The sequence below is a fragment of the Pholcus phalangioides genome, unplaced genomic scaffold (assembly GCF_987345545.1).
Source record: "Pholcus phalangioides strain wild (caught in Gottingen) unplaced genomic scaffold, Ppha-v1.0 ptg000014l_1, whole genome shotgun sequence".
NCBI lineage: Eukaryota > Metazoa > Arthropoda > Arachnida > Araneae > Pholcidae > Pholcus > Pholcus phalangioides.
This window is the reverse complement of record NW_028301607.1, coordinates 7,688,696-7,712,285: the sequence shown is the minus strand read 5'-3', so window position 1 is coordinate 7,712,285 and position 23,590 is coordinate 7,688,696. Positions and strand designations below refer to the sequence as shown.

The following is a 23,590-nucleotide window of genomic DNA, read 5'->3' as shown; positions in this document are numbered from 1 at the left end:
AAGGTTACAATCGAGGTCCATGAGCTCGAGTCCGGGCATAGAACGTCAGAAGCAACTTCTTTACCAACCGAGCCTGGGACGACCACCGATGGATGGAACCTTCATTTCCCACCCAACTCCTCTGGTTGGAAATTGCCGTATATGACCTGGAGTTGGTATGCGGAGTAAATTAGTGAGGGTGGACGGGGCGAATGACAGACCCTTGAGGCATAGCTTAGACGGGCGTGCCACTGTACAGTCGGGCGCAACAAAAAATAGACTACGCTCACAACTTGCAGTTCTTGTTGCCGATCTATGCGTCTTTTTATTTTCCTCTGCGGTGGGCATAGGCGTAAACTTCTATAGGGCCCATGGGCCCGAGCCCCCCCAACATTTTTGAAGACGCGGCTCAGCCCCCCCAAAAATTCGTATGAATATGGCTTATTCATTTTGCAATGATGAAAAATTTTTTTTTAACCAAAAGTTGTCCTGATTATGAATTAGTTAATGGAAACAATCTGCTCAAAATTTTAGTTCTTTTAAAAAATCTGGATGGTCTTTGGCTTTCTTGTTCCATGACAATACGTTTATCTCATTTCTTCCCTGCCGTTCAATCCCCAATTGCAACCTCCATCAGTTCCAATCCTTACTGCCAGAAGGCACGGCTGAGAGGAAGATTCTTTGAGGTGTTGAGGGGGCTCTTTCTTCTTTGCCTGTGGCAAAAACTGAGTGTCTCTTCTTTTGTTCACTGCGACCGGAGGACGGCCATGGCGCCGACATGAAAATAAGCCCAAAGATGCATGGTGGGGGGGAGGGGGGAGGTTGAAAATTGGGAAGCAATGATATTGAAACCGAAATAAATTACACTCTATAAATAATAGGTGCCAGAACCTAGAGGCTGAGGCCATTTGAGCACACCCCCCCCCCCCGCAATAAATTTTGTAAGGGGACTGAGCCTCCCAGTAATTACTGAAAAAAACCATTGTGCAATGCATTCTCCCTCTCCTTTGTACACGCTTGAGTCCCGTATATGCGGGAGGACCAATAACTTTTTGGCCCCCCCCCCCCAATGTTTTTTTGAAAAATATTGGGGAAAAAAGCACATTCTAAATGCCCATTCATAACAGATCTTGAGGACCGATGCCGAAATATTTTTCAGGGGGGGGGGGGGGGGCTCAACCGCCTTACAAAATTTTTTGGGCTCAAATATCCTCCACTCCTAGGTTCCGGTGCCTTTGAGGGGAATCAAATAAATAATAGTAAAATAAAATTAACACACAAAAAAAAAAGAAAATAAGAAATGAATGGAAAATTTCAAAGCCCCCTGAGCCGGGTACCATTGCATTCTAATACTAGGAATATGAAATTTCCTCCTTATAAATCAGGGATTCTCAAACTATCTACGTTAGCAGCATTCTTATATAGAAATTTTAAATACGGTATTTCAATAAATGTTGAAGAGAGGTTAAAAGGTGAAATTTGCGTTCCCCCCCCCCCCTCTGGTCCGGCACCCTAGACATTTGACCCCTCCCCCCAGCCCTGTTTCCAGTACTCCAACACTTAGGTAGCCAGGGCCGGAACTAGGGAAGAAGGCAGTTTTCACAGGCGGAATTCTTGTGGGGACTGCTAATTCTGGGGGGGGGGGGGTGGAAGAACGAAAAATATCGTTTCGATCGTTTTTTTAGTGGGGAGAGGGTGAAAAAATTACATACTCTTCCCTCCCTCCACGACTAAAATGATCCTGTCTCCGTTGGACCGGGCTTTTGGACAGATCTTTCGCGAGGACCCCGATTTTTTACAGGGAAGTGCTTGGACCTGTCGTAAGCGTAACTTGTATTAAGTGTTAAGTGCATTAAGTCGTAACTTGTATTACCTGTCGTAACTTGTTTTAAGCCAATGGGATCGAGACTCTCCCCCCCCCTTATTAATTTCGGAGAGCTGGCTCAATCTTCCCCTCTTCCCCCCCCCCCCCCAAAAAATCGCATGGACACGTTTTCCACACCTAGACTCGGAATAATCACGTCACGTCAGTACAGTGAGTTTCGGCCTTTATACGAAGCTGTGACATGTTAAAAAAAAAGTGGCGATTTTTCCACAAACACTTTTTCCGGCCATTTTACAGGATGCGACCTCTATTTATCGGAAAATACTGTAATTTTTTCTATGTTCCATTGCAAATTAAATTGGGGAATTTTTCTAAAAAGGATGTAGTATTTCTTACTTATGTTATTCAAAAAATTGTGTTTATTTCAAAATGAAGAATTATTCTCAATGTTTTAATAGGGTTCCTCCTTTCCCGATCAATTATTTTTTACGGACGAATTTCTATTTGTCCAGCCGGTGACCGCAAAGAGGGGGTTTTACATACCCTGTTTACGTTCGCAGCACTGTTAGAAATTTTAAATATCTTGCGGCATCACAGTCGATCTCAAGGAGGCATTTCGATGCTTCCCCCCCCCTTTCCCGACAATAAAATGATCTTCACTCCTCGTTACAGCCCGTCCGTGGCATCTAGTGGCGTGTTTCCCGGGGGGGGGGGGCACTCAGCGAGCTATAAGCACGGCCATGGACTCCCACATACTGGAGAAGGGCTTCTAGCCTGGGATCTTTGGCGGACTTTTAATTCCATGTATTTTTTTTTTTTTCATGATAAAGGGGCCGCACCTTCTGCAGCTGACAAAGAGCATTTCAATAGGGTTCAGTTTCGGCTGCTTCAATGCAGGTTTACTGAATACAATCACCATTTCCTAATTAGAAGGACGGGGAGTGTATAGCGTGTCGCTTTTATGTGGGGAATATGTCACCTGGAGGCATCCGTCCATATGGGGACCTCCCTTCTGATCCTGAAAACTACATTCTTCTTGACGCCGCCGGTCAAGGCTTTAAAAGCTTTTGTGCTTAATGGATGGCCATCCGTGAAGGACGCCGACATAGATGATCCTAATTGGAATATAAAGAAATTACGGTGGTGAAGAAAAATCTAGACGAGGTTTGTGATTCTGCAAAATAAGAATAGCTGTGTTTGGAGCCACTTGAAGTAAACTCCTTGTTTTTCCACTGAAACCCCCCCCCCCACCCCCCACAAATGTTGAGATAGACAGTTCCACAGTATTTTATGGTTTGTGTGGACCACATTCGGTTGTGCACGTACAGTATAAACCTTCTGTTAGTAAAACATGTTGTATTACAAGAAAACGGAAAAGTTCCTCGTGATTCCGCACAGTTTCCTGACAGAAAAAGTAAGCAATATTAAATATAGTTACACATTTTTGATAAATTCCTGCATTTTAAGCATTTTCTTTAATGATAATTTATTCAGAATCTTCAAAAACAATCTAGATTTTGCAGCCCTCTAATACTTATAATCAAAAAAGCGTAGTATAAAATAATTTTTTTTCTGTTAGACACATCAATAAATTAATAAAACTTACTATATGTCTTATTTTTTTCAATCATATTTAAAATTTATTTAAGAAAAATTTAAACTCCATTTGGCTTGCGTACTTGTAAAAGTGACAATATTTGAATCGAGTTTTTAATAAGAAATTTATGCAACTAAAAAAATTATTATTTTTCTAATTTAAAACCTGATATATGACTCAATATATGAGAGTAAAATAAATCTTAAATAAGTGACATGTAATTTGATTTTGGGGGAAATATACACTGTATCATAAAATATAAATAAATAAATACAGGGCTTGACAAAAATCATTAAAAAATTTAGGCACCAGCCAAATTTTGTAAGAGCCAAGCATGGTTTTTTCACGAGAAAAGTATCTTAAATAATCTTTTTTCAACCTTTCTGGGAATTGATGACCCCTTCCCAGGGCCGCAACTAGATACTTTGTCATCTGGGGCAATTCGGAATTTTGGCGCCCCTTGTATGTAGAAGAAGCAGTTAAAGGGTGAATTCGACTCACATTCTGGTCCAGCGTCCGGAGCACCAGACCTACCTGCTTTCTCTAGTTGTGGCTCTGCTCCTTTCCATGTTGGAAGACAATTATGAAATCGGAAAATTTTGAGCCATCACTAGATTCTGATTTAGCAATCACATATACAAAATTTTAGGCGCGAATACAGATTTTCCAGTCACCATGGTGACCTGGCACTTGGGGTTTGTCCAACCCTGGAATAAATAAAGATGCATATACTGTTCTAAATATATTTTTTGTATATAGTCATTTTCATGACCCCGCCCAGGGGATTTCGGGATTCATGAGATCTGGGGGATCCTGGGAGGATATACTCAGATTTACGGCATGACTAGATCTGAATAAATTGCCTATGGCGATAGACCGGAGTTGTGCTCGTTTCAATGAGAGAGAGAGAATGAAAGTATATTTTTACTTGGACCGTGATCAAACTAGAATGGGGCTCAAGGGCAAAGGCTACGCCCCCAACAATCAAATAAATTTTTGTTAATTAAATGCTTTTGGAAAATTGGCACCAACTCAAAAATTCTCTGGAAGAAATTCCGTGTCCCCCCCCCCCCAATAGATTGGTTTTCTTGGGTAGCTCATGCTCAGGGGTATCCCATTCCAAGGGCGTAGCGAAGAGGAAGACTTGGGGGTCTGGTCCCCTCGTCCGAAATGTGAGAAAATGACCGAAAAAAGGGAAAAAGATGACCAAATCTATTGTTCTATCACTTTGGTCCCCCCTGCCGAACGAAATTTCTGGCTACGCCCTTGTCCCATTCACTTTGGTAACAATACATTAAATGATTGTTATACAGTCGAATATCCTGTTATAACGAAGTCCAAGAAACCGGAGAAAACACTTCGTTATAAAGAAATGTCAGATTGTTTGCATTGTTCCTATGTATACTTATTAGAGGGATTAGAAAACCATTCGTTAAAATGATATTTTCGCTGTAACGGTATTCGTTAAAACGGGATTCGCCTGTAATTAGAGCCCGAATTTTCCACTTAAAAAAATGGCTAAATATGAACTAAAACTGAGAAAATATGTGCTAAAGAACAAATAACCAAGCAAAAAACGCAAATGCGTTTTTAAATGCATCTTTTCTATTTATCTCGGTGCATATTCATTTGCAAAAACATTCTCATGCAAATGATTTCTACATGTATTTTATTTAGGAATTTCTAGTTATTAGTACAAACAACATACATTCACTGACCAATTAACATCTTTGACTCTTGTCGCAAGAGCCTCCTAATTCCTGCTTTACCCAGGGCCCTGCCTGTATACACTTCAATTAATCGACGTTTTCACTTCGATTCGAACTCCCAAGTCTTTGGAAACACCTTTTCTATCAATCGAATCACATAATTTTTCAATTGGTGAAAACGTGTCACTGAAATACAGTGTTTTACGGTTTTCAAAAACCCATCATGAAGAAACGTTGTAAGCGGAAAAACTAAGCGGGACCGACTGTAGTTTCTCATGCATATTTTTTACTGAAAAAGTAATAAAATTTAAGATGATTGACTGGTTCAATCAGGGCTGCAACTAGATGCTTGGTTACCCGGGGCAAGCGCGCATTTTGACGCCCCCCTTGTAATGTTGAAGGAGAGGTTTTAGAATGAAATTTGCACCCCATCCGGTCTAGCGCCCGGGGCACGAGACCCGCCTGCTCCTCCCTAGTTGTGGCCCTGTGTGCAATGGCTTTTGACAGGTACTGAAATAATTATTGAACGGGCTACGGTATGCTGATAGCCAGGGCTGTAACTGGGATTTTTGTCGCCCCCACATTCGATAATTTTGTAACGGTGTTCTCTGTCAAGTAAAGGACGTTTTACATAAGGTTTAAATAACACTTTTTTTTCTGTTGAATCTTGAAATGAATACCGTAAAAGTGCTTGAGACTTTAGCAACAGTAATGTTATGATAGTATTATAAGTATATTTCTTCTCAAGCATAAGATTTTGAATCAAAACGACAGATTTTCACAAAATTTTTTTTCGGAAACGTCTGTAAAAAAAAGGTGGGGGGGGGGGTAATTTTCGGAAAAAGTTCGTTTTGCAGTACTGCTTTCGCATTTATACGACGCGTCGTATAAACGAGGTTCTATTAGAGCCGGAGCCCCCCCAACATTTTCAATAAGTTTACGCCTATGGCGGTGGGACGTCGAGTAATACGGCATGTCGGATAAACGAGACTCTACTATATTAATTATCTTCTTTAAAAGATATTCCATTCAGAAAATGGCAGTGGTGCGACAAAAATGACCAAATAAGCAATAAAAGTGGTTGTTGGTCCTGCTTTACTAAGAAAAAATATCAATTTTTGAATTTTTCCTTCTATTCGTTAATTTTCTCCTAGCATCAGAATACAGAATGAACCGGGCACGTCCATGCTCTATCGCTATTGCAATTTAAGCACAGTGGTCATAAGACCGCGGACGTACCGGGAAAACCTACTGGTGTATCAGCCAAGCGAAGCCACCCCAAGCCAACGGAACCCCCCAGGACTCCCCTCACCGAATCTGTCGTCACCCCGCCTCCTTCATATTTCCAACCCAACGATAACCCGGCCCCACCAGGACGTTCGCGCCCCCAACTAAAGCCCATCCTCAGCCAAGTCCCACAACAGCCGCCATCCGACCACCCAAAAAGCCCACATCACTCCCCACGACCGAATTCTCCCGCCCCTTCCGGAGCTTCATTGTAAGCCAAAACAATAAATAGTTACACACAAAACATATTTGCAGATATCTGGATGCTTCACGACACTGGCCTTAACGGCGCATCCGTTTCGTTGTAATGTCAATTCTCAACAGTTCCTCAGATATTCATTGCATTGCGTGTAGGGCCCTTATGGCCTGGCTACACAGTTATCCGTCTTCTTCACGTACAGGGCCCCTGTGGCCAGTCCACACGAGACTCTTTCTCCTTCACGTGCAGGGCCCCATTGGCCTGACTACACGGGTATCCAACTTCTCCACTTGTAGGGTCCTCATCCTAATAAATCCTCGAATAGAAACCGGTGGGCTTATGGGCCTTTTTCCCTTACTGGGTCGGCCGAGCTAAATATCTTCTTTTCTCTCTCGTTCATCGTCAAGGTAAGTCTCCTAGCATCAAATCGCCATCTAGACAAGAATACGAGCTTCTGCCGAATGGAACCTTCAATGAAGGACACTTTTCGTCAGCGGACGTCTCCAGTTACGGGAAATGTTTGTGAATCCCGCCGACGGGTCTCATTTGTATTTTACTATCCATCAACGAACAGATTCTTCGGTCTTACGGGTGTCCGTTATCGAGAGGTTCCTACTGCATTTATTTCGAACTTTGGAAATTTCACGTCATGTATTACATTTGATATGTTACGGTAAATGTGAAGAATCGGTTATTATACATTAATAACCGGTTATTGAATCGCCATAATTACCAATCGTCTTGGTAAGTTTGATAAATTTCACTTTTTTACGAGCGAATATGTATGATATCCAAGCGTCGTTGGTGAATTCGATAAATACTGAGACTATTATCATTTTTTACCGGCGGTTATGCTTTATAACCGTATAGTAATAGTGATAGGAACCGAGAGACACCCAGGCTCTGTCACATTCGATGATATAAGCACATTGTCCCAGGGGACTCGGGTGCCTCCGGGGAACCTAACCATTTATTGGGCTTGAGAAAGATATGTTACATACATGGGCAGGTGCCAGTGAACAAGTTCAAAATTTATGATCGAAAAAATGGTGATTCATGTAAATAAATCACAATTATGTAAATCAGAGGTTATAAATCATAATCGGGAATAGTTCTAGATAAAATTTTTGATTTGATTCTCTTCCAGGGATTTTCATTGAATCAGTAACTATCACATCAATGAAAGCTATCAATCTGCTGCTGGGTTGATCTAATCGCTGCACCGTGTGGTTTGATTTGGTCCAAAGGCATTCGCCAGCAAGTGGTGCCTGCATCCTGCTTCTCGATAAGCCCGCGTGGATCATATTATATTCTCGACTACTCAGGCTCCTCTTCTCTAAACAGATGTACGAGATCGCTGTCTGGGTGTAGTTGACGTCTATTCTAGTGGATCTCCTAACAGGCATAGGTGGCTCTCTATCTGGTTCTGGCCCCGGGGCTGTAGTACTGATATCCTCAGGGTGCTACTCTAGAAAGCGGACCAGGTCTACGTATTTTACTTTTCGAATCTTCCCGCTGCCAAGGTATTTGCACATGTTCAGCTGTGGCTCTCTGAAGTGGAAGGCCGTTGTCGTGGGGCACAGAGTTGCGTTGTGAAGAAGTCTGCCTATGGCCGAACATGCATATTTATCACTAGGGATCGATTTGAACCTATGAAGGTCAGCCGGAAACGGACCATGGCCCGTAACGAACATTATCATCTCACGTGACTATTTATGGTTCCGAGGTATTACACGTCGCAGGATCCTGTAGGTTGATCGACCGGGCTGTGTGTTGAAATCCATTAGTGATGCGCATCCAGAATGCTACAGGAAGGGTTGGACGGCAAGCACGTCAACAGACGAAGGGTTAGGGACAAGGTGTAGTGAGTAAGGCGGATGGGACATGTGCTGCTGGATAAGGACGGACATTTGGTTCGGTTCTGTTACTCCTTTGCGTGGGGAGCGGCGGATGGCAACGTTAGTTTATAGGCCGTGTGTAGGTTGTGTGGCTGTCATTATTTTTTTTGTTCCCCCCACGGTCGATTCTGAGTATTTTCTCTATTTAGAGAAAGATGTTAATACAAGATTTTTGTATTAACAACTCCATTTGTTAATACAAAATATACACAGAAAAACTGGCTAATTTTTTACAGGTACTGACGTTTGGAAAAAATTCATTTCTGCCCCTACCGGGACTCGAACACGGGCAGTACCACACGCTGCTCGTGACATCAGCAAGTAGTCCATTTTCTCTCAGAATATTCGGGGGGGGGGGGAATTCCCTGCTCGTGCCAGTATGATCGTTGTGTGCAAGCGCCCGAGTGGAGCAGTGGTAAGATGCACGTCTTCCACTAAAAACGCCCTCTGCTGGTGACATGAGCAACTAATTTTTTATTCCCCCGAAACAAATTCCCAAGTCCTCCTTCACAAAATTTCACAATTTTCTGATGAATGGTTTCACCTGTAGGCTATTTTAAAATAGGGTTTTTTAATTATGGACGACCTGTATTTGTCTAATAACAGTGCTTTATAGACGAAATGTAGAACCAAATTTCCAAAAAATTCGCACGTGTATCACGAGATTTAAGCGTAACTTATGAGCATAACATATGCGCAATCCTATAAATTTTAGTTTATTACCTCCACCATGACTAGCTGAATTTGTACTGTGAAAACAACAAAACTTTATACAAATACAAATACAACGCCACAACAGGCAAAATGAGGTGGCTGAGAAAAAGATGCCCATAAAAGTATGGATGTCATATATTTCAAAAATACAGCAACCCAATTAAAAATGCAATTAACAAAAATTGTAAACAATATATACACGTGATAAAATATTATACAATGCCCATAAAGAATACTTATGGTTGTCTTATTCTAAGAGTGGATAGTTTCTCGATTTACCACCAACATGTTTATCATACTTCTTTTTGAACGTGTCAATTGTGTTACAATTTACTACCTCCGGGGGTAAGTTATTCCATTTATTAACAACCCTATTAGAGAAAAATTCCCTGCGACACCATAGCCTTGCATTGTCCCTCACCAATCGATACTGGTGTCCCCTTGTAAAAGCAGTCGATTGGCGGTGTACTAAAAGTTCATGGTCCATCCTATCCATCCCATTGAAAATTTTGAACACTTCGATCATATCTCCTCGACGCCCGCGTTCATCCAATGTAAACATATTCAAAAAATCAAGTCCCTCTTCATAACTCAAGCCCCGTGTGCCAATAAGGATACGCGTAGCTCTTCTCTGCACCCCCTCAACAAAGCCTAGATCCCTCTGTAGGTATGGTCTCCAAAACCTTACAGCATACTCCAGTCCAGGACGAATTAAGCCTCGAAAAAGCGGAAAAATGACTTAAGGAGAACGCGAAGAGACCTTTTTGAAAATGAGACCAAGCATTCTAGTCGATTTTTTGACCACCTTATTCCATTTTTTTCCATTTATAGAAGTTTTTGCAATATCGCATGAATTGTGCTTAAAATTTGGTCAGTTTCATAGAAAATAACGCGGGTAGTCACCGAAATTGATTACCGTTTTCGTCATTTTCGGGCACTTTCTATTACGGGTATAACATAGGACCCTATTGGTTATATTGCGTTGGGGGGGCGATGAGAGAAAAAAAATTTCTGAAGAAGGGGGGCGATGGGACAAAAAAGGTGTTAATGCCATCTGGATGGGGGGCGATGGAATGTTCCAGGGGACGATAGAAGCTACAGGTATAACATAGGAACCTATTGGTTATATTGCGTTGGGGGGCGATGAGAGAAAAAAAATTTCTGAAGAAGGGTGCGAGTGGACAAAAATGGGCGTTAATGCCCTCTGGGGGCGATGGATTATTCCAGGGGGGCGGTAGAAGCTACGGGTGTAACCTAGAATCCTATGGGTTAGACTGCGTTGGGGGGCAATGGGAGAGAAAAATTTCTGAAGAAGGGGGCGATGGGACAAAAAAGGTTGGGAACCTATGCTCTAACATAAAGGATCGTGTGTTTTGAGTTGGAAATATGGTGGACATGGACTTAACACAAGCTCTCATCAGAGGGCAGCTCTTAAAAATAGATTTTCAGGGTTTCTTTAATGGCATCTAAGAGAAAGTACGCTACCTCTGGGAAAAGTGCGGGGGGGGGGGGCGATGGCGGGGAATTGGCAATGAATTTCTGGAAAAAAAATTGTATGTGAAGATTTGTGTATATCCAGTATCCCCTCTTGGCTGATAACAAGTTTCAACATTTGCTGATACATGTTTTCTATGCATTTCTTGAATATCAAAAATGAGGAAACATTTACAAAATTCCAAAATAATAATAATAATAATGCTTTGTGGTTTAGAGTTAGTAATGAGCAGAGGCGGATTTAACGGCGGGCGCATCGGTCGAGCGCCCAGGGCCCCGACTTCTGAAGGGGGGCCTCAAGAAACCCAAACTTTACACTTTTTCTAATTCAAGGGGCCCAATGTTTTCCTCTTACACGCGTCCGGGCCTTATCCGACTAAAATCCGCTTCAGGTAATGAGACAAGTTAGCAAATATTCAAATAAAGTAAATATCAAATAAATAATTTTAAAAATAATCATAATAATAATTAAATAATCATAAAATAATAATCGGATCCGTAAAATGTTAAGAAGACACCAACGAATAAGGGAAATACATGAAAAAAAACACAAAAAATCCTAATGCAATTTCGGCACCAATGGGTGTCGTCTTCAGAGGAAGAATATTTAACCACTAGTCACGTTGACCGTGTTTCCCACTCTGGTTGATGGATTAACGGCCTTACTCACCATCAGCGATTAATCGGTAGGTAGTTGTAAAAATGACGGTTATTTGAAAAACTGTATTCTCCGTACGTTTAACCGACGAGTTACCACTCCTTTTCCGCTTTAACTTTTACCGCTGCTTTTGGGTGGTTAGCATTACCGGTGCTGAATGAATGAATGAACGCCAGGGTCTCTGCCACCGGACTTATCCCGTTGCCGAGATCTCTTCCAGCCCAGCTTCGTGAGCATTACCGGTGCTGGTAAACGCATTCGCGCTAGTATTATTTACTTCTTGAAACATGGCTTCCTATCGTAAATATTTGCCGTATCTTCAAGCTCTGGAAGAAATTGAAAATGTAGAAAGAAGATCGCGGAAACTATTTAACAATCTATTTGATCTTCGGTGAGGAATTTGCCCACTAAAACCTTTGGTTTCATGCCCCCCCCCCTAAAGATGCTTATACAGTATAAACAATGGGGCATTTATTACATTCCATGTGGTGATTGCCCTCTCGGTTATGTAGGGCAGACAAGGAGACCCATAAAAGCAAGATTAAATTAACACGCTCGCTGTGTTAAGAATCAGGAATGTGAAAAATCGATCACATCGCCCCTCACTGTTGACAAGAGGGCCATAGATTTAAATTTCAGGAAGCGAGAGTTTTTCACAAAGTCAAGTCCACAGTTGATTTGGATTTCTATTGAGGCACATATATTCGGGCCTTCAAAAATACACTAGTAAACGATAATAAATCTACATCACCGACCGCAACGCCATGGCTTAGATTCATTTCGAGCGGGAACTCTGAGAAAATTCGAATAGACCAATCAGGTAGCATCATCCCGCAAACGTCCAATCGGGAAGCATCTTTGCAAAACGAGGGCTCATCGAGATAAAATGCAAAACAACACAGTCGAAAGAATTATAAGTCATAAAAGGGGATGATGTTATGCAACATTATAAAATGTTACACTATCAAGATACACTAATTAGAGATCTTTGATCAATACAAGATGAGTTCGTGCCAAAATTTGATGTAAGCAAGTTCAGTCGGCGCTACAGATTCTGTTGGACTGGCATCAGTCGCATAACTACATACATTCGAACGTAAAGACATAAGAACGTCAGAGAAAAAGTTATAATGAAGACATAATACACACTATTTCTACGTATATCTCTAATTACTGTAATTGCAATATCACACGGATTTGAAGCATTATTTGTTCATAACAAAAAAGAAACAATAATAATCAAGAATACGAAAAATAACCATATTTGCTGAAATCGCAAAAATAAGGAGAAAATACATTTGCAAGCAATGTATAAATATGATAATGCAAGAGTCAATTATAAGAGCAACATGAATAAATGGAATAAATGCGATTTACTGAGCAAAAAACGAGAGACAAAACTGGTTCTGAACTGTGATCGAAGCATTTGCAATATCACAAATGAAATTGATGCATTTTTTGGCAATAAAAATAATTAAGAATAAGAAATAAAACTATATTGCTGGCATTGTGAAAAATAAGGGGGGGGGAAATACAATTTCAAGCTAAAAATTATATAATACAAGAGTAAGACATGAGTTGTTTTTTTTCCTAATTTCCTAAACCAATCCACGCTCAGCACATCTATTGGTCTAGTTGTAGTTCTCTATACACACACACACTCTAACGCACACACACAGTTTTTATTTAGAACACATAGGAATTATCCGAGGATGATGTCACTCTCCGCTATCCATACAAAGGTTTTTAACAGTTGGCTGATGTAAAGGTATAGTTTGGAAAGAGAGAAAAATTCAACTGCCCCTGTGCGGGGAATCGAACCCACGTCCATCTGGTGGCATTGTCAGCAATTGCTAGCTTTAGCCTGAGTTAGGTCCGACCGTCCGCGATTGCCAGTGACAAATGTTCTTGTCTTGAACCTGGTACGCCACATGCTGTCCAGAAACGACGCCCTCTCACTTCCGTTCGCGGGCTGCCCATCTACACAGACCGTGGATGCTTGGTATACTACGTCGAGAGGAATCAAAAGGAAATACAAGAAAAATGGTGAAATTCCTTGAGGAACATCCTGGGAAGATAAAGGATCCGTCTCTCCTCCAGCTCCTGTAACTTCGGTACCAGCGCCATTAAGGAGATCGCCGCGTCTTCACCTCACAGCGCGCTGGTAGCAAGCACTGTTTGCAAGCGAGGATCACAATGAATCCCAAATGTAATGAAGTCCCGGAGAACTTTTAAAAGATCTTCAACAGTGCGAATTAGACTGAGTGTATTGAACTGCAATGGGGATGCTCTGCCCTGTCATACAATCCTTGATGAACCAAACTTCTGATTGCGCCTTTTGCGATAAGACCTTATACTACTTTTTATGATTATTTAAGTATTATCCGTGCCCGTTGCACTTTGACTTGACTCATATAATTTTTGTTTTCCTTGCACTATATGTAATATTTGACGTATCAATAAATTTCGGTTTTGCCGGAGATGACCTGGACCCCCCGAACTCCGGGGGGCCAAAGAGCTCACGTTGCTTCTCGAGACAGAGTCTGGGTGGCTCTAGGTTTCTCCAGTGCTGCCATCGATATTTCAGAAGTGAAATGAACGATGTGTTATGATTGAATTACATTTGTACGGTCTGTTTGTCTTTTTGGCTAGAGGGGTGAAATCGACTCGCATTCGCGCCTTGAAGTGGAGAATCACAGAAAACCAACTCCAGTCGACCGCCACTGTGGCGACGGTGAGGTTCGAATCCGGGACCTCGCGACGCGAGTTCGTCACCATTACCACTCGACCACCACAGCGACGATATATAGAGAGTCAACTCTATGATAGGATTTCTGTAAATTTAAACCCCGACGGGGTGAAACTATTATGTGATGGAAATCATTTCAGAACAATTCTCAGATGGCCAAATTCACGAGAGCGGCGAAGTCGCGGGTTACAGCAAAAGTACAATTCATAACTTATCTGAAGGATCAAATCTCATCAGAGACATTTTCTTTGATGTTCTACAATTTTCCCCGAAACCCGGCCAGTGAGGCTATGATTGGACCCTTTTTTCGGCTCGCGGATCTAAAAATATCCCATTACTTAAAATTATGATATAAAAATGGCTTCGAATAAGAATCGTTCATATTGCAAATAGTTACGGGGCACATTCGTGGGTGTGTATACAAATGAAATGCAACTTCCAAAAAGATTCAGCCTAGACACCTCTGAATTAAGAGAGTAACTCGTTAACATTCAAAGGTGCTTTTCAAAGGCAGTGTTTCTGCAAAATTAGTGTCAGTGTGTAAATAATTGTGGTGCAGGTTTTTTAGCCAATACTTGATCTCTATAAGACCATGTTCTTTATCTAATACATCCTATATGTTTCCGATCCCAGTTCAATTGCCTCCGAGAAATCAAACTCGTTTGGACGGCGTTGAGACGACCGATAAAAACCATCCAACTACCAAACTGTTGAAGAAGCACTGGGAGAGGGTTACCCTTCGAATATGGACCTTTTTTAAGTTAGAACAGAGAACAAGAGTTCAGATTAATAGCTAAGTGACCCGCTCCATGAAGTTGCAGATCTTCATCGTCATCTGACTTTTCACACAACTATTACTGATGTCGTGTGTGAAATGGTGGTTCCTTATATACTCGTTTTGCTCCTTTTGCTAACAATAGGTTTCCTATTTATTGTTGTTTCAAATGAACTACTTCCTTTTCGTCAACAGTATAGATGAGGCTGTTAAATAATCGAAAGGATAGCATTGTTGAGGGAATAAACCGTAAACAATGAAAGTTATTTTTGAAGCTTTGGAGCGCTCAATTCATTTTGGAGTGTTTTTATTTTTATTTTTTTTAAGACTTCGGAATATTTTCAATTTCTCAATGCCTTGTTTTGTTTGATGTCGCTCAAAACCAGTTTAATCAAACGTTATACATTGGTTTTCACACCAGCTGAGACGCGCAGAATTCTGCACGGCACAAACCGGTTTTGGGGTGTGGCTGTGCGCAGAATCGGCCATAAAAATCACCCACTCCTACGCAGCTGAACTTGTGTGGACCTGAATATAGGGTATGTGCAAGTTGGTTTCCGATCTGTGAACCGGCGCCGTTGCGGATTGGTTCAAAACTTGAATTTCATGTTTTTCAACCAATGCAGAATCAGAAACCAGCGCGCAATTTGTTCGCACCCTTAGACATGAGTTAAAAACCCGAATTTCATGTATTTTAAACAATCCGTAACGGTACCGACTCAAAAAGGAGTCCAAACATGTGAGTGACCAAAACAGTGTCCAAGCATGTTAGCGACCAAAAATGTGACCTAGAAACACATGCATATTCACAGAGTGGGGCAGAGCGGTCCCACTCAGGGCTGCAAATTTGAGAAAGAGATGATACAGAAAACGGAACAAGGATAAGAGCGATAAAATTAACTCTAGGGCGGCTTTTGTCGGCAACAGGCGGATATCATGAAAAATTTACCTTGGAAGGTGGGGGGAGGGCTCAACAGTAGTTTTTCATGCTTCATCAGTACTACCTACTGCTCATCTTAAGGGGTATCTCTTCAAATCCTGAAGGAAATTTTGAATTTCACGTTTTTTATACGCATATTTTTGATTGTGAAACTGCCGAAAATCAATTTCCGTCGGCACATGAAAATTATGAATTATTTGCTACGAAATTTTTAGAAACTCTAGAATTAATATTGTGATCTCACACACATTATCTAGGTGGCATTTCTAGTCAGCGGTGTATTTAGAGAAGGGGTAGGTGCTTAGTGGCCCAGGGTGGCGAGTTCAGAGGGACGGAAAATTTGAGGAATGTTTGTATAAGAAAATTAGTAGAATGTTGGAAGGGCGGGAAATTTTGTATAATTCTAGATGAATCCATTCCATGTCTACCGAGACAGTAAGGACTGGGTCAGTGAGTGACCCAAAAGAGTTAGCTAGATCGCGTGCAAGCATGTGAATGACCAAAAAAGCGACCTAGAGGGTTTTCAAGCACGTGAGTGAGCAAATGATTGACATGGTCATTTGCATTTGCGATTTTGCAAGATTGATTTGCTCACGCAAGGGAGCAAGCACGTGAATGACCAAAATAAGGACACTTTCACGAAATCAGGCAGCAAGTCTATCCTAACACATTAAACCTTAAAAAAAAAAAAAACTAATCACAACAATAATCAAACTGATTTCCTCGACTTAGAAATAAACATTGCTAACAATATGGTATCCACGACAAAATAAAATACTTCAATTTCAAAGTTAATTTTCTAACCGATCACAATTCAAATATCAGCAAAAAAGTTTTTCAAAAATATTGTGTTTTAATCATTTTTCTCGCATCAAACATATCTGTAATAATGCCAACGATTTTCAAAATGCATTTAACAATCTCAAAAACATCTTAATATACAGTCTTAATACATATATATACACTACTTACACCTTGGACTTTCTTCCTCCTCGTACCAATAACTATTCACTTTGAACACAACCCGCCACACCACACGTAGGACTGACACATAGTATGTACTTGCACCTTCGCATCTATTTTACATATTTTTATATTGACTGCCACTTTGCCTTTTTTTTCAAATTGACAAAAAAACATGTGTTTTGCTTCTATTTTGATTTTTGAATTCAATGGTACTTCGGCAGAACGTCGGGGGAATAGAGCATATATTTTGGCTATGAATGCCAGGAAAAATGCTCTCAGAAACGTTCTGTGTTAAGCCACTGTAAGGGTGCCCCCCCCCCGCCCCCTGATGAGAGTCCTAGACATTGGCTGTAACTTTTTTTGGATTCCTATTTGAAATTTTCATTTCTTTTTGAATTTTCATATTTTTGCTATAATATCTTTCTAGTTCACTTAACTTGTTCTCATTTAAAATATGAAACTTTTTGCCCACCCTGTATATATATATATATACATATGCCTGTAAGGTGTTATACATACTGCTGTAAATGAACGATTTGGAGGCATTCTGTTCGTTATTTGCGTATCCTTTCTTTGACTTGTGTACGTCAGTGCCAAGGACGTAGCGAGGGGGGGGGGCTTGGGGGTCTGGTCCCCCCCCCCCCCGAAATGTGAGAAAATGACCGAAAAAAGGAAAAAAGATGGCCAAATCCATTGTTCTGTCACTTTGGTCCCCCCTCCCAAAATGAAAGTGCCCCCTCCCACGAACGAAATTTCTGGCTACGCCCCTGGTCAGTGCCCCCTGTCCGCTGTTTTTGAGGGGTTTTTTTCCTGTCTTAAAAAAATCCCCCTGACCTAGCGATGCTAACCCTTTTTTTATTTCGGTTATTATTTTTCCGGTTTTTATGAATTTATAAAGTTTCTACGGACTTTTTGCACACCCTGTATGTGAAATATCCTTAATGACATCTTACGCGTTGTGCCAAAAACGGGGATACACATTTCGCTAGTTTGTGGTCACCCGAAATGCATTCTACATATTGATAAGTTCTCTATTGAGCCACCTCAGTGATCCTTAAACGTTCCGCCGACCCTTCAAGTGATCTGAAAATGTGTCTGGACCGCTCTAGTGCTCCGGGACTGTGCTGTGCGTCAATCAAGCGATCCGTAATTATGCCGCGGATCACCTAAGCAAATCTGGGAATGCGCCACGGATCACTTTAGTAATCTGGGAATGTGCCACGGGTAACGTGAGTGATATAGAACTGCACTGGGGATCACTTAAGTGCTCTAAAACCATGGAACATATCATTCAAGGGATGTCTAAATGTGCGACGGACCACTTGAGTGTTCTGTAACAGCGTTGCAGGTCACTTAAGTGATGTGTGAATGTGTCACGGGTAACTTAAATGCTCTGGAATTGTGCCACGGGCCACTTAAGCGATTTGTAAATGTGCCTCTTAGTTCACTTTTACAAAATTAGGTTTAATGTGGCGGGCCACATCAACTAACCAGCCATGGGTTTAGCATATATGGCTTGGAGGGTGAGGTCTCAATGAATTTCTTAAAAAGAAATTTTAACTTCTTAGCCTTCAATTTAACAGAAATTAATTATAATAACATAATAAAACATTTTCTTCCGAAATTTTTTTTTGTTTTAAATATTCTTTGCACAAACATATTTGATCATCTGGGAAGGGGGGGGGGGAAGGGCATGAGCTACCCTATGCCCCCCTCCCCGCGTACGTCCCTGATTACAATAACGAAATTTCGCTGGCCGCACTACGGAGGGCGGGAGCGGGGATACGGGGTCAAACAAGGCTAAAAATCTGCTGACGTAACACTTGAAAGGTCTCCTAATCCCTCTACAACAATATTTTTTCCTTGTCCAAAGACTATCGTTGTATCGAAATTTCACTGATTGGCGACAGAGCCTCTCCCCAAAACATCAGCCCTCTTCACAGTTCGCCATTTGGCGATAAAAGTTTGTATTTATGCATTATAACCATTTTCTACTGACGCTTTGGTCGAGAAATATTTTTAATAAATTTTTTCATTCCAAAAATTAATATGGATTAATTATGGATGAAATTAATATTTTTTTGAAGTTAAAAAGTCTAAAATAAATTTGACAAGTTGCTTTTTAAAATTTGTTTACCATGAAATTCATTTTTTTAAATAATAAATTTCTTGGTAATTTATTATTAACAATGAATATAATGCATTTCTTGGTAATAATGAAATTTTTGGAAATTTTGTGCTGCTTTTCGATCTGGATTTTTGAATTTTTGAATTTCTTTTTTCATGATTATGAACAGAAATAAATTTTTCAAAAATAGAAACAAATTGTTTTTTCTGTAATTTTTTGTTACATGGGATATGAAGGTTCCCAAAACCATAATACCTCTAATTATTTTAATTAAATTGAGTAAATTAAGAGGAAATTTACAATAATTACGACGAAAAACATGCCCATAATATGAATTAGTGTCCAATTCTTTTGAAACTTCTCAAATATGTTATTCAATCAGTAGCGTATTGACTGGAGGGGGGGGGGGACTCCTCTTAGCGGGCTATAGTTTGTTCATAGGGGCGGAAAATTTGTGGAATGATTGGCGAAGAAATTTTTTTTAGAATGGGAGAAGGGTGCAGCAAAATTTGCATAACCCTCAATAAATCCTCCTATGTCTGGACAGCTCAAGGAAAGGTCAGTGAGTGACCAAAAAGAGTTTGCAAGCATGTGAGTGACCAAAAAAATTATCTAGAGTAGTGATTCCCAACTTGGGCTGTAACGCCCCCGGAGGCGATGGGATTCCAGGGGGAGGGGCGTAGAAGATACGGGTATAACATAGGATACTATGGGTTAGATTGCGTTGGGTGGGGGGATGGAAGAAAAAAATTTCTGAAGAAAAAAAGGGGCGATGCAGTGCCGTCTTAACACTTGGGCCCACCCGGGCGGGGCCTCAAGAAAGAAAGGCCTCACAAAAATCAAAACCGGGTGAAATTTTCGAGAATTTGCCAGGTAAAGGGCCTCAGAAAAATCACTTGACCCGGGGGCCCATGATGCTCTTAAGACGACCGTGGGGATGTGACAAAAAAAGGTTGGGAAACTGATCTAGAGCGTGTGCAAACTTGTAAATGACCAAAATAGTGACCTAGAGTTTGTGAAAGCATATTAATGACCAAAATAGTGACCTAGAGTTTGTGAAAGCATATTAATGACCAAAATAGTGACCTAGAGTTTGTGAAAGCATATTAATGACCAAAATAGTGACCTAGAGTTTGTGAAAGCATATTAATGACCAAAACAGTGACCAAAAGCGTGTATGAACATAGAAGTGACCTAGAGTAGCGTTTCTCCACCTATGGTCCGCGGACCAGAGGTGGGTCCGTGACGATGGCATAGGTGTTCAACAGGTAGACTTGATAATGCGATTCTTACTGAATGAAAAATTATTCAATTGTTTTAATTCATATATCACTAATACCCATGTAAGTTCAAGTAAATATAATACTTTCATACTTACGTTCACCATCAAGGAAAATGCTTTAAATGACGAACCTAAATACGGGATATCAGTGATTGCAGCCAAAAATTGGAATTTATGGCAACTTTGCCAAATGCAAAAATAAAGGAAGGGTGGGAATAAAGGGCTGCTACAAATCGCAGTAAAGAAAAAAATATTTGACGAGAAAAAACCATTCAAATAAATAGATGACCATATTTCATTGAGAAAAATACAGGAGGGGGAACTGGGATCTTATAGTAAAATACGGGGCGTCACCAACTGTCATCCGAAAAGTTGCCATAAGTCGGAAAAATCCCTAATTGTAATTAAAATCGCCAGAAAAGTTGAGGGAAAGGCATTAAACTTGACAAATGCGTGAGATGAATATTAGTATTCATAGCCATAATTACCATAATAATTATTAAAAACGCTGTTTATTCTCAAGATTTTAGTAAACATCAAAAATTCGAACAAACATCGTTAAAAAAACTGAACAAAATTCGGGACAACTGAAAATGCTGGCATGTCCCATAATACGGGACACAAGTGATCCGTCGAATTGTTTCAGATATTTTATTGGTCCTTGGGTTTAGAAAGGTTAAGAAACGCTGATGTAAAGAATGCGTGAGATTGGAGTGAGACCAAAAGATTACGCAAGATTGTGAGTAACCAAAAGAGTGACTTAGCGGGGACACAGGTCAATTTATAGGTATAGGGGCCAAGAGAGCATAGGACGGCGAATTCGAGGAATGAATGGGTCAAGAAAATTAGACCAGAATGCGGGAAAGGCGACAAAGTTTGTGTTGTAATCCACGCGGCAAATCCGCTGCCGTATTTTTCTCGAGGAAATATAATCAGCCTAGGGATATCCAAAGATTCACCCTACAACGAGTGGGGGGAGGGAGGATACAAGAATTTTAACGACCTTATTAACCGAATAAAATATGGTAATACACAGCCCCAATAATAAAATTGTATCGGGCAGGGGGGGACTGTGCATGCATGCAAATATGTCGGCGAAAGTGAAAAAGACGTAAGGGGGGTCGAGGAAGGAAAAAGTTAACAATCGAGGCAATTGCTTTTGTGATTCCCCTCAACATAGCAGCGTTGGCACAGCAGCGCCCTCTGTCGGTGGGCTCAGGTGTTACGCGAGAGGGGATGTACAAGAAAGACCTCGACGGAACTAAGCGTGTCAAAAGTTGAGGATCTACGTGTCCTAATCCGACATTATACACGTATTCACTATAAAAAAAAAAACTTAATGGTCTGATTATACACATATAACTCCCCATCATCACTTTCTTCCATGGTATTGTATCATCTCCCCACTCTCCGTCGGTACTTCCTCTATCCTCCTCATGCCTAATTTAAAAGCAACTTACGTAAAACTCCAGTTTTTTCAAGTGGTCGGGATGGGAAAGAAGTGGATTATACAACACTAAAAAAATTTTTTTATGTATTTATTTAATACACGCGGGGTATTCCCCTGATCCCTATAATAAGCTGTATATAAAGTACGTACAAGTGAGGTCGACCTCTTGTGTGTGTGTGTGGGGCGGCTTATCACGCGTTGACTGTCGATTACAATTGGGAATGAGACGGTCGGGTAGTCAAAAGAGGTTGTGTGTTTTGTAGGCAGGGAGGGGGCCGGGGGAATAGAATTTCCATTGTCACGGTCCCGCGGTAGTTGGGGTCGGAAACAACAATTGCTTATCTTTCCCACCCTCTTTTTATTTGTCGGAAACCTCCCGTAAAATAAGCTGTGATTCTTTTCGAACCCCCCCCCCCCAAGTCTCCGAGCATTTCTACGGGAAATGCGAAGCCAGCGCGTTTTCCAAATGCGCTTTCGTATGTAAAAAGTGAAACTTTTCCTACTTTTCTCTTTTATCCTGCCATTTTGAGGTCTGTCGTGTATTTCAATCGTGAGTGTAAGGAGGAAACTGTTGTACCTTGACTATAAAGTAAACACACTTGAAATGGATTGAGCAGTATCGTGCCCCCCCCCCCCACCCACAAGGGTAGTGCTGACAGGGCTCCGGCCCTGGGAGAATTTGTCAATTTTTGTTCTTTCCTGATATAAAGCCACTACAGAAGCACCTGTGAAAAGTGTAGTTTGAAGGCTAGCTAAAGATTTCATCCTAGGGATCCTGCTAATGGTGCCATTAACAGTGTACATAACCTCACAACCAAACTCGTAGCGAGAGCGGGGGGGGGGGAGGAACTTCGGGGTCTGGTCCCCCTCCGAAATGTGAGAAAATGGATAAAAAAAAGGAAAAAAGATGGCCAAATCTATTGTTCTGTTACCTTGGTCCCCCAGAACGAAAGTTCTGTCTACGGGCCTGCTCACAGCTGAATGTTGTTTCAGCTCTTTGTCTGTGATCTTGAGAATTGTACGAGTAGGTACGTTTTAGTACCAAAATTCAGCGATCTTGCTTTTGTCGTGTTTCTTCCAAACTTTGCAAATGTAGTTTATTTTCAGAAATTACAATCTATGCAAGCACTTTTATGTCAAAAACTAATACATTTTTATACCGAAAATATTAAGATCAAATTTTTTATCTGTTGATGTTTCATCACAATAATATGTTATAAGTATTACGTCATTATAAATTATTGTCTGATTATGTCATGGCTTTTTCTGTGTTAATATTAATTCTTGGCCTATTGGACGAGGGTTTTCCAATCATGTATAGCTTTCTATACTATATCTGTACCGTTTTTTATACAAATACAAATACAACGCCACAACAGGCAAATTGCCCAACGAGGTGGCTGACTTAAGAACATCATGGACCCCCGAGCCCCTACCTACTACTGCTACACCACACATGCACCCCCCCCCCCCCGCGGAACCCCCCAACGAATCGGTACATGCGGGAATGTGCGTGTACGTGTAGTGCAACCTGACGTAAAGTTTGTTTCTGTGTAATGCTTGTTATGTGTAGTGCTGTCATCTGCCCCCAGTTTTTACTAACTATGAGTGAAGTGTTATGGTTGAATGATTTACCGTTGTAGGACTGTTGCTCTCTGTGGCGAGACTTTTTAACGGGGAGATCGGCTCGCATTTGCGCCTTGAAGTTGGGAACCACAGAAAACCAACTTCAGCCGACCACCACTGTGGGGTTCGAACCCGGATCCTCGCATCACGAGTCCGGCACTATAACCACTCGACCACCACAGCGGCAAATGATATGTTCCCCAAATTCATGCAAATATCAGTTTTGTGTTTAATATCAGTTTTTTTGTTTCATATTATTCCTATAAACACTGGTAAATTTTTTTCCGCGAATATTCGGTTATCCGAAAAATCAG

General features: G+C 41.0%; 1 protein-coding gene across 2 annotated transcripts in view; it reads left to right on the top strand.

The window, feature by feature from the left end:
- Positions 1-23,590, top strand: part of LOC149078071 (uncharacterized) — a 48,236-nt gene that overhangs the window by 12,868 nt on the left and 11,778 nt on the right. Inside the window, exon 1 of one of the 2 annotated variants that reach the window (XM_089241663.1) lies at positions 2,504-3,218. The exons of the other annotated variant lie outside the window; for it this stretch is intronic. Within the exon in view, the coding sequence (XP_089097789.1) occupies positions 3,095-3,218 (124 nt within the window). The 5' untranslated portion in view covers positions 2,504-3,094. Of the gene's footprint in view, positions 1-2,503; positions 3,219-23,590 lie in introns of those variants that run through there. 2 annotated transcript variants of the gene reach the window in all.